Consider the following 12,367-nt stretch of genomic DNA (forward strand, 5'->3'; position numbering starts at 1 on the left):
AGTTGTTAATAGGACGTTAAACAAAATAAACCAAACCAAACCAAATATAGAGTTTGTAAAGAGTGTCTGTCGAGAGAGAATTTTAATTTCCTGAGTATTCCTAGACGCTTGGAAGTTTTACCTAGAATATAATTAATGTGCTCAGTCCAGCTAAAATCAGCAGAAAAATATACACCAAGATGTTTATGAGAGGTTACGTTTAATACAACTGTATTGTTCATTAATACTGGAGGATGGTTTGGCCTGTTTAATTTTTTACTGACTAACAAAGACTGTGTTTTAGTAGGATTAAAGGTTACCAGCCAATTGTTAGCCCAATTATCTATCTTCCCTAAATCGTTGTTTATCAACTGATTTGTTATTTAAGAAAGAATTAACGATGATTCGTGTATTGTTACAGGATATACAACGAGGACGAGGATATTTTGCAATTAAATTAATAACGAAGGCCGCAGGCCTGAGTTATTAATTAAAATTGCAAAATATCCGAGTCCGAGTTGTATATCCTGCAACAATACACGAGTCAAAGTTGATTATTTCTATTCTACCATGTACTGTTTAGTTCTGAGATCGACCTCTTTCTAATAGAAAAACAGCAAAGAAACCCCGAGAAAACCTTTATTTCTTGAATATTGCATTATTTGTGGATGAAATATACAGGCAATACAGTACTACGATCAAAAGCATCTATCATATGGCATTGATTTTGAAAATTAAAAAAAAAAGAATAAAAAAAAAGAAAAAGAAAAAAAGGGGGGCCTCCGTAGGATTCGAACTCGCGTCGTGATAAAAGTTTATTGAAAGACTAACCCATTAGCCCACTCGGCTATAGTAACCTTTTATGAAACGGGTGAATTTTAGAGATATAGAATTGTAACAGCCGTGACTCACGAGCGTGTATTATTGGCACGAGCGTGTATTATTGGAAAATAATACATGGTTTTAAACCAATCAAAACTGACGTTGCATAGCAAACATGGTAGAATATTGGATTATCTATCATCATGTAAAGAGTGGTATCGTCCGCAAAGAGTTTAATTGTGCTGTTAATGTCGTTAACAATGTCATTAATGTAAACAAGAAATAATAGTGGTCCTAGAATGGATCTCTGGGGAACTCCTGCTGTAATTTTTTTGTAAGATGATGATTTCCCGTTTATAACAACCCTTTGATGTCTGTTTGATAGATAATTTTTGAACCAATCGATTAGCTTACCAGAAATTCCCGCTTGTTGCAATTTGTAAAGTAGCCCTTTGTGCCAAACTCTATCGAAAGCTTTACTAATATCAAAAAATATAACCTGAATTTCTTTACCATTACCAAGAGCCTTACCGATATCATTAGTGATAGAAATTAATTGATTTACAGCAGAATCTTCAGGGATAAAACCAGACTGTGACTTCGTGAAAAAATTAGTTCTGTGCAAAAAGTTATATACATATTTAAAAACACATCGTTCCATCAACTTGCCCAGAATACTGATAAGTGATATCGGCCTATAGTTGGCAGTATTACTTTTGTCACCTTTTTTAAAAATAGGGGTTATATTAGCATTTTTCCATTTGTCAGGATAGTAAGACGATTGGAGAGATTTATTAAACAGCAAACGTAATGGTTCAGCAAGCTGGTTTACACCTTCAGTTAGAAACTTAGCACTTATCAAATCTGGACCAGAAGACTTAGAGGAATCTAAAACACTAATTGCATCTTTGACATCTTCGATAGTTAGTATAATATTGCGTAGAGTTTCGTTAGGCGGGTCGTTTTGTGGAGGGGGAAACAAGTTATCGTCGTCTAGATGTGTTTGTTCAATGAAGTAGTTATTAAGTAGGTTTGCTTTATCAACGTCATTAGTGTAGTAGGTGTGATTTTCGATTAAGACAGGAATAAAAGATTCTTTATTAGAAAAGTTAGTAAAGTTATTCGCAATTTTCCACCAATCCCTAGTGTTAACTGATTTTTCTTTGAGTTTGTTAGTAAGTTTGTTATAATAGTGTATTTTAGCTTGTCTTATAGAATTTACACATGCATTACGAGTTTGCCTAAATGTAGCCCAGTGGTTTGGATTATTTGTTATTTTTGCCCTTCTGTGTGCTCTTTTTGTAGATCTAATCATCTTACGTATTCCATTGTACATCCATGGTGGGTCATTATTTCGTATCCTGATATTTTTATGGGGGGTTGTGTTAGTAGCTATTTCTAGAATTTTGTTAGTTAAGTAAGTGCAACTATCATTTACATTGCTATTTTCAAAACGCTCTTGCCAATCAATAGATTCTAATCTTTCCCTATTATCTGAGAAGTCACATTGTTTAAAGAGCCATATGTTTCTCATCGTGTTAACAGGTACAACATTGTTTTTTAAATTCATGTACATATATATTGGACAATGATATCTCTGGTTTGCCGATAGGAAAGGATCACCAACTGTTATATTAGAAGTTAAAAATACATTACTAATCAAAAATATGTCTATCAGAGACGACGACGTTTCAGTAAAATGAGTAGGCTCGTTTATCAATTGAGTAAGATTAAAATGATTCATAATGTCACCTATATATCTATTATTGACAGAAAGCTGATTTTCGTTAAAGTCACCGGTTATTAAAATTTCTAAGTTTGTATTGGCTGCTTGTTCAATAGAGTAGTTGATACGGTTCCACAAGTCTACGGTAGAATTAGGGGCTCTGTAAAACGTTCCAAACAGGAAATGCACATTTTTGACCATAATCTCTAACCATATACATTCTGTATTTTGAAGTTCTAAATCTGGACGTCTTTTAGCATAAATATTGTTACGGACATAGACTACTATACCACCTCCTAAACGATCTGGTGTGCTACAAAAGAAAGGGGTTTGATATCCATCTAATTTGAGGTCTTGTGAAGTTTCTGTTGAAGGATTAAGCCAAGTTTCTGTAAAAGCTAAATTATCACGGGAGTTAAGTTCTGCCCAAAGAATATCTATTTTTGGTAGAATACTTTGAACATTGTAGTGTACGATACTGATATTGTTTTTTTAGAGGATTTGATGATATAGAACTATTTGAGAGCGGTCCGGGATTGGTTTCAATATCTCCACATAGAGATAGAAAGTCACATTTATGTATATTACTTACTATAGTGTTCTGCTGTATATATGTACATGTATTTCGAGATCTACTTTTTGAATCAGTAGCTATAGCGATAAGGATAATAAAAAGCAACGTTATCTCCCCATAACAGGTAAACATATTAACATACAATATTGTAAGAATATCAAGTAATTGTCTCTGTGGTAAGATGCTGGATTTTGGGTAGAATAATCCTGTCCTAACGCGATGCGACAAGAAATCGGTGGGCATTAATTAGGTAATACCATCGACATAACTGAGGAAACAACATGCGCTATAACATGTCTGGTGTAGGTGTCAGGGTCAGAGGAAACACGGGCTAATGGATTTATAGCCGAGTTTTCGACTTCCTACATAATCATCTTGGATTTCTTTTGTCGGCATGTACATTTATTAAGTCACTTTTTATCAAATAAAGTGTTAAATCTGCAAAAAATTGTGAGTATATAAAATTAAGGGTAACTTACTTGCTTTTCTGATTCCGAGTTATACAGAAATTTAACTTCCACCATTTCAAAGAAAATGCTATTTTTGTCAGTTTTGCAAGAATACATGTCTGATAACACAAATGGGAGACATTGTATGGATGTGTCCTGTAAAAGGTCAAATTAGCAAAATTCACTTAAAATCACATTTTATGTCAAATTGGTATTATTGACCGTTTATTATACAAAAACAAACACACGGACATATAATTATTTTTACATTTCTGCCATACCATTAACTCCCGTATCCAAAAACGAGTATGAGTAAAAAGTTTAATACAGGTATTTTTTGACATCACAGAAGTGTATATTCTTAATTATCTCTAATATTTTTTTCTCATTTCCGCTTGTAAAACGCATTACGCATTATGATGTTTACATGTTTACATCTATTTAAGATCTGATTATAAATCCTGATTTATAACTCATTAAGAAGTATCAGTGGATATGTTCTTTCTGTGATATAAGAGTTTTAGATATGTGGGATTTCCCTGTTTCTATTTTAGGGGCAACTGAATATTACTGTGCAGTAACATTGCACTTTGACAAATACCTGTAGAGATAGATTTCACCAATCCCAAAACGGCAAATATCAGTCATAATAAAACTTTATAGTTACCATCTACATGTGTGATGTTATTTTATGAAAGCATTATCCTTTTTGGCAGCGTTTTTCGATGTGTGTGTGTGTTTTTTTTGTCATAATAAACAGAAACAAGGCAGGACCCAGAACACTCCCCTGAGGACCACCGCTGGTCATACTGCGAGAAGTTGAGAGATGATATAGAGCCTCTCCAACACACCCACAATCAGCCACAGGCGCTTGCATAGAAAATGCGATTTTCTCAAAAAAAAAATAAAAAAAAAAATTGATATGACAGTGGTATGTGTAATCTGTTAGCTTAACAGATTACACATACCACTGTCATATCAATATATATTTTTTTTTAATCGCATTGTCTATGCAAGCGCCTGTGCAATCAGCCTGGTTAAGCGGTATTTTACGGGAAATCACGACAAACCGTTATTTTTCCCTTCTTTTCACTCTTTTTTCCTTTTCTTGATTTCTTTTCTTACACTCGTCCATTTTTTCTTTGATTTTACATCTTCAAGTGTATCTTTTTAGAACAGCTGAGTTGTGCATGATCTTCCAGTTAGGAGCACGTGCTATTTTATTTTGTTTTAATAGATATGTTTTCTTTCGAGTGATCAAGTATTCGGTCTCTTTTTGAAACTATACATATTTCTTTGCCGTGTTTCCATTCTGATGTGTGACGTAACATATTTTCCTGTGGCCAGACATCTTGATGGCTTCTTTACGGTTTATTGAGGATGAATTGTGTTGGATCTTTGTTGATTTTGAGTACGTTAGTTCACCATTAGTTTTTCCAGTTGTGATATTTACACTTGGTTTTGCAATCATGCGGACATCGTTCCAGAGCTGTTTTTTTTGTTTTGTTTGTTGTTGTTTTTTTGTTGTTTTTTTTGTTTTTTTTTTCAATTACGCGTAAATACATGTTGGTTTTGAATTAAAACAATAGATGATATCTACTTATTTTATGAGTGTGTTTACGCCTGTATGTCAAAGTTTCACTTAAGAACATGGCCAGAAATCAATTATTGTGTAGCATCTTGGCCAGCAATAACCATAAGGCTCCACATCAGAGACACAGTTATTTTTAGTTAAAGACAAACTGCAGAAGCATTAGACGATTTCTTTTTGCGTTACAGTTGTCGATAAATGTAATCGCAACGTGAAACTTTATTGTGTCAATGTATTTTGTACCAAATGATATGATTGATTTAGAAGTTCATTCCATTATCGTATAGCTGTAATTTGTCAAAGCTCGTTACTATTGCCACCCTCGTTATACCACCAAAATAGGCGTGCACAAAGGATGACGGTATAAGGAGAGTAGACTTATGTAATTTGGATTCTGGAATACCATGAGAAATACATATGTAGTCAAAACTCAGTTCTATTTGCACAGTTCACATGATATTTCCCGGTCAATGACAATGAAGCTGTCCTGGCGTTTTTCGCATACAGCCTAACGTATGTATATGGCGTGCTATAAAAACTTAAATGGTTGATACATTATCAACCTATATTTTCACATATATAAATTTATGTTCAAATCTTTATTGTATGGTAGAAATATCAGGTTTAATCGCGAGAGTCTTTTTATGTTCTCGATTTTCTTCTCACTTTACGACATAGGAGCCGCGGTGGCCGAGTGGTTAAGGTGTCCCGACACTTTATCACTAGCCCTCCACCACTGGATTACGAGTTCGAAACCTACGTGGGGCAGTTGCCAGGTACTGACCGTAGGCCGGTGGTTTTTCTCCGGGTACTTCAGCTTTCCTCCACCTCCAAAACCTGGCACGTCCTTAAATGGCCCTGGCTGTTAATAGGACGTTAAACAAAAACAAACCAACATGGTGACTCGTCAGTTTCACGGTTTACAAGGACATGCCCTAGCTATCATATTTAGATCAGAATTTTCCCACTGATATACATCCATGTGGCTTTAAAGATTTTAACTTGGTTGTTAACTCTTCCAGTTGTGTATGTTTGATAAGTTTTTTTTCCGCGTATCTCTAAATTCGGAGAAAATGTCGCCTTGTTAGAAAGCAACACGCTTATTATTGTTTCATCAATGATCGATTGTTGACTATGGGCCTAATAGTAAAGTCTACATATTCTATATTCATTGATATACTCGGAAATTAAATATTAATTACTACAAAAACATTAAGAGAAGCGTCATGTTATGACCGGACTATAAAACCATGCCAGCGTACGTATATGATAAAATATAGCGTTATGTTTCGATAAAAGAAAAAACAACAATCAAACAATTACCTCAAACCCAAAACGGGCACCTGTTCAATTAATTAACGTTGCCAATAACAAGGGCTACATCAATACATTGAATTACTATTAATTAGTTGTTAAACGATGTTATCTGTTATATAAAATCTGGCTGAATCTGTCTAAAATATCATAATTATTACATATTTGAATGGATATCACTGATATTTTCGTCATCTTGTTCCTCAATACATGAATGATACTTCACATGAGAGATGTTATTGTGGTGTATTACGGTATTATTTTATGAACCCGCCTTTAAAACATTTATATATGATCTGTGTATAATTCACACATTTATATAACAGAAGATAAAGCTGTATAACACAAGTTACACACAATTTTGCAATCCTAAGAGTTTATTTATAGGAAATTACGGTACAAACGTACCTAATTGTTTGCCGCTAGGGGTCGCCACTCTGTGACCGAGGAGCCACAGCGATATCAAAGCTACATGGAGTTCGTTGTTTGTTTATCCTAAGTTGAGTGTCATTCTCTCGGATCAGGACAGGTCACAAGGTTAACTGAGACCCCGGGAAACCGCGGGAGAAGCTCATTTCCAGGATGACGGCAATGTCACCATTCACCCCTCCCATCATCAAAAGGCTCCTCGGTTTTAAAAAGGGGGACAGTTCCGAACGCGAGGATAAGTGGAGTGAAAAGGCTGTCAAAAGTCTCGTGAAAAAGTTAAAGAAGACCGGAGGTCTGGATGAGTTGGAGAAAGCCATCACAACTCAGGAATTGAACACTAAATGTATAACAATACCAAGGTTAGTTGTTATTCTGCCACTTTTTGGAGGGAATTTGAAAGGGAAATGGGACTCAATATGGCGGCTCACAACACAAACTAGAGTGAGCTATTTGAGAGGCGCCTAAGGGGTAACGCATTATTACAATATTTACTAGTTGAGTTTGAAGATAAACATTTGAATACAGATGGTAATTTAAGATTAAAACTTTGAATGTAATGATTTAGATTGTATGTAGTAGCCTTAATTACTTACAAGCGTGTCCATGACCCGACCTTAGAACTATCTAAGTTGACAATGCTCTTGTCTGTTGATTCAATGATTGAGGATACCAAGTTTGTCCATGAACTGTGTGTCGTTGAAGGATCGGACACTTGTTTTCTCTAGATCTTTAACCATCTTTTTGATTTATGACTTATCTCCCTTGAGAGCAAGAGGGAACTGGTGTGTTCAGATTCTATTTTGCTATTTTATACCATATGGTTAAACAGGATCTACCACTGCAGTTAAACATGCGGTTTAAATCGTTGACGTACATGCTAGCCAAGATGAAGTGCCATGATATGTACTTGGCTCGATTGAAATAACAGTTGTCAGAATTCAGCATCATATTGCCAAATATGATTTTGGTGTTGTAAGGAGAATGTCTGGTACCTTCCAAGTTAGATATCAAAGCTAACTTGAAATTCGGATGCATCTGTCCTGATCATGAGCAGATCTTATAATATAGAGATTATTTTCACGATGTTCATTCCTGTTAACAAAAATAAGTTACTGACATTAACATGCTGAAAACTGTTTTAATATGTAAGGTACAAAGAGGTGACTCTGGATCCGCTTTCCAAAGTGAATTTTTCTTCACATCATACGGCTGATTTCGAGCCTATGGTTTTATCATAGTTGGAATGCCAATCAAAGTTATTTTCATATTTATGCCAAATTAAAAAAAAATGCTGTTTCCCTCTAAAAAATTTCCTTCTCAAAATGAAGCAAAAAGGTCATATTTTCCCAATAAAAATACCAAGCTAATAATAAAAACTACTAATACCTACCCAGGTAACAATTAAGATAGCTGGTTTCTTACCAAGCTAGTATTAATAATTGCTAATTTCCTACCCAGCTTAAAATGGCTAGTTCCTACCCAGCTAACAATAAAAATAGCTAATTGGTACCCGATGATAATAATAAAAATGGTTAGTTTCCAATGTTAGCCCAGCTAACAATAATGTGTTGATCATGATCTGATGCAGCGATAAACTGATCGTAACATAAGGGTGTGAAATTCAGATGACGGAGAAAAGTTCTGTACTGTCTCTGATGTTTTGCTGGTCATGTGTATTGTAGTACAAAAGTTACATTTTAACTTCCATTTTATTTTCACATAGAGGCCTAGCCTTTACCACATGATTTTAACTGAACCAATAGACATTGAAGAATTTCAGTTTCATCAACTTGTTTAAAAACAATGTAAATATAAACTGAGTTTCTTGACTGTCACCAGCTGCCCACTTACTGAAAATCTCCTCAGTTGTCAGATTCAAGCTGTCAAATATTTCAGTTGTATGTGGGCAGGTCGGTGTTGGACAAAATTTCAGGAAGAATTGTTTGATTTGATAAAAAGAATTTTCAAAATGTAGGCAAGCGTCTCATTATAATAAGTATAATTCTAATAAGTTTCATATTATAATTGATAAATTTGTGAATTTTCAGTTGATTTAGAACAAAATTTTGAAATAATAAAGCTTTTATCCGATTCCAGTAGGTTTTCCATTTGTGACAATTTAAGAGTAGATGTAATGTTGTTAACACAAGTTGTAAGAGTGCTGTCTAAAATGATTACAACGGCAGAACAAGAAATAAATGTAACACCCGAGAGTAATGATTACTTTGTTTATTTTGTAAAACAACAAGTAGATAAAAAATGAGATACAGATTATATACATATTTATAATTAAGATCTAAAACATTAAACCAGACATATCATCTTTGGATTATCACAACATGTAGATTGTTTGTTTGTTTGTTTGCTGGGTTTATCGCCCCGTGAACTGCCAAGGTCATTTTGAGGCAGAGTCTCCTTGTTGTTGGTGACAACCTCATTGAACAACATAGACAAGGCCTGTCATATGCGCCATCAACAGTAATCAGGGTAAAATTTGTTGCCCAAGGACACAATCAGTACAGCACAAATCTAGATTGGCCCTTTTCTTCACTTTATGAGAGAGGAGCACCAAACTACGCACTTCGGTCTTCAGCTGCGGCTGGTGCTCTATACAAGTATATAGCTAACTGACCGAGCTATTGTGGCCCCTCATGATATGTAGAAGGGATATGCGTCATTTGATCTGAAATTATTACACAAATCAAAACTATCGGAAATGAGTTTGTTTTTTCAAAACATTTATTTAAGCTTGCATATATCATAACATTCTAAGAATTGACAAATCAGTTCAATTGTAAGGCTGAAATTTGACATTGGTCGAAAAATCAAAACTCCAGCCAAGTCTGACAGCATTATATATTTCTCTTCAAAAAGGAAAATAAAAATAAAAAAAGCTGAGCTGATATTGAGTTAGAAAATGTATATCATGTAAGCTCCGAAAAATATATTTGAACAAAGACCAAGTGAATTGTTGACTTAGTTATTAGTACTATACTAGGCCATTAATATAAAAAAGAAAGACTCAAAAATCTGTCAAATTTGATTATTTAGATTTACATCCACAACAAAGTGTTAAATGCATAAACATGGCAGAAACGTGATTGGAAAAATTATGTATATGTAATCTAGAAATGGAGGCATGGTGGTGGGGGCATGGTCTAGTGATAGAACACAGAGCTACATGACCAAAGGATCATTAGTTCAAATCCCAGCACTGGTGCTGTGTTGTAACCGTGTTCAGAACAAGATAAATCACACTGTTGTGTTTTAGTCGACTCAGTTGTAAAAAAGTATGTGATAAGGCAGCGCAAGAAATATCAACTGTAAACTGTTTGTGCCGAAATGGCAGCTCCGACTGTCTGCTCCTCAGGGAGTTAAGAAAGACATTGGTTTGTTGCCAAGGGCCCAGTAACCATGGATGATAATTTGTGAACAACTTTGAGACAGCTGTTCATGTGTTGCTGTTAAATAGCATTATATAATATGCGTAAATAAGAACATATTTCAAACGAGAATCAATAAATAAATTTCGCCTGTTTTATCTTGGATTTAAAAAGAATGTGAAAAAAATAAATATGTATCTTTAAAAAGGATTTTAAATGGCAGTATAAGAAAATTGATCTTTAACCAGCAAAGTTGATACTTGAAGTGGGCATGTGTCTATTAGGTTGATGTATACATCCTGCATATCACAGATGATAAAAATGGAAGTTGCTAGTACTCCTGCTTAGTGCTCTGTGGGATGACTGGTCCACCTGTGTCAATATAATGTGATCGGGTGGGGTTTCCTGCTGGATGTCTTCGGCAGTATACTTCAGTGAGGTAGCACTATAAAGTTAACATCAGTTTCAATATGCTGCAGTCTCTGTAAACACACATCCATACTTTACCCTTGCATCTCGCACACATTGGATCCGGAGGCTGTCATTAGATGTCCTCAGCTGTTGATCATGATATGATGTTAAACGATACACATTTCCTATTGTGTTATTCCTGGTATTAATGAAATATTTTGTAAAATAATTCTATACACATTTTCATTGTCTGAAAATAAAAACAAACAGGAAATGGGAAACAATGAATGATTTCAACATGATTAGCACTGTGACAAGGGAATCAACTCTAATTATAAGCTAAAGCAATCACAGACATTTTAAAAAATCATCAGGGATCGATCGAGAGTGCATTTGAAAAACATTTTGACAAATTAATACCTGAAAACTGCATGTAAAACATATTAACTTTAAAATTCTCTTTTGAATGATATACTGAATTTTAAGAATTGAACGATTAACTTATTTGATAACTTTTGTCTAAATTTAGAAATGCAAACAAAATTCTTATACTATTTTATCATACGCTTTGACAAGGATTAAGGTTCATCTGAGGCTGGTTATATCATACATTAGGTTTGTTTTAATAAATTTACATTATATCAAAAAAAATCATGTATTTGATCATGATCCGATGTTAGCCCAATTTTGAAAAATAAACTTTGTATCTAAACTTGTATCTTGTAGCCTTGTCTTGTCAGAAATGTTGAACTAATTTAGTCTTTTAATGAATTTTGACATCACTGGTACCACCATCAGTCCACGTGGTATATATTAGGTATAAATAGTTGTGGAAGAGAATAGAAAAATATATTGATATTACAGGTGGAATCCAGGTATATATTACTTTTTGGCTTTATAACTTGTTTTACTGAGAAAGCTTATGGGTGTACCATTGTAAAATGAAGAGATACATATACACGATGGTTAAATTATTTTACTTATTGAAATAGTTTTATTCAATTAGATAATTTAACTCAATTAAAATTGATTTACCTTTTTGTTTTTGAATAATTATACTCATTTAGATAATTCAACTCATTTAAATGATTAACTCATGCACACAGTCTGTATTCCATACATAAACAGTTATCTCCCTTACAATATATTCTAGTTGACAGAGTATATTCTGTATAGTTAGCTAAAAATATATCAATGTAAAAAATCAATAGATATCTGAAAATATTGTCCTTAATTAATAGCAATGTTGAGACTCTAAGGAGTTTAGGTTTAGGAGATTGTCCCAAAAATATTTGATTTTGTTTTGAATGACGAGATTTGAAACCGAATTAGCTATGTATTAGAATAAAGATGCAGTATTTCATTATTTGTTTTATTGATCTTATTCATATATAGACCTTAACAAATTAGAATTAGGCATAACATGCAAATTTTGATGGCATGTGAAATATCAAATTTGTAGAACAGTGATTTTGCAACATGTCTGTATGGTCTGGTATTTGGGTCTTAAATCATGATTAAAAATTGACCATGAACTTCCCCAATTTTGTGTAGAAGACTTTTCAAATATTGAGCTTTATTAAATTTTGTGTTTTTCTACTAGATTTTATTACCTGAAATTTTAGTAGAATGCTGGAAAATTTTAAGATGTTCCATTCACAAAAATATCTTGCTAAATCCCAGGAGGTT

General features: G+C 33.9%; 1 protein-coding gene across 2 annotated transcripts in view; it reads left to right on the forward strand.

The window, feature by feature from the left end:
* Window positions 1–6,869: 6,869 nt before the first annotated feature.
* LOC117314947 (mothers against decapentaplegic homolog 3-like) overlaps window positions 6,870–12,367 on the forward strand; it is a 48,212-nt gene continuing 42,714 nt past the window's right edge. Inside the window, exon 1 of one of the 2 annotated variants that reach the window (XM_033869053.1) lies at window positions 6,870–7,243. In XM_033869053.1, the coding sequence (XP_033724944.1) occupies window positions 7,038–7,243 (206 nt within the window). In that variant the 5' untranslated portion in view covers window positions 6,870–7,037. The remainder of the gene's footprint in view (window positions 7,244–12,367) is intronic. The other variant, XM_033869054.1, reaches the window with a different exon arrangement.

This window comes from Pecten maximus, chromosome 17 (assembly GCF_902652985.1).
Source record: "Pecten maximus chromosome 17, xPecMax1.1, whole genome shotgun sequence".
Lineage (NCBI taxonomy): Eukaryota > Metazoa > Mollusca > Bivalvia > Pectinida > Pectinidae > Pecten > Pecten maximus.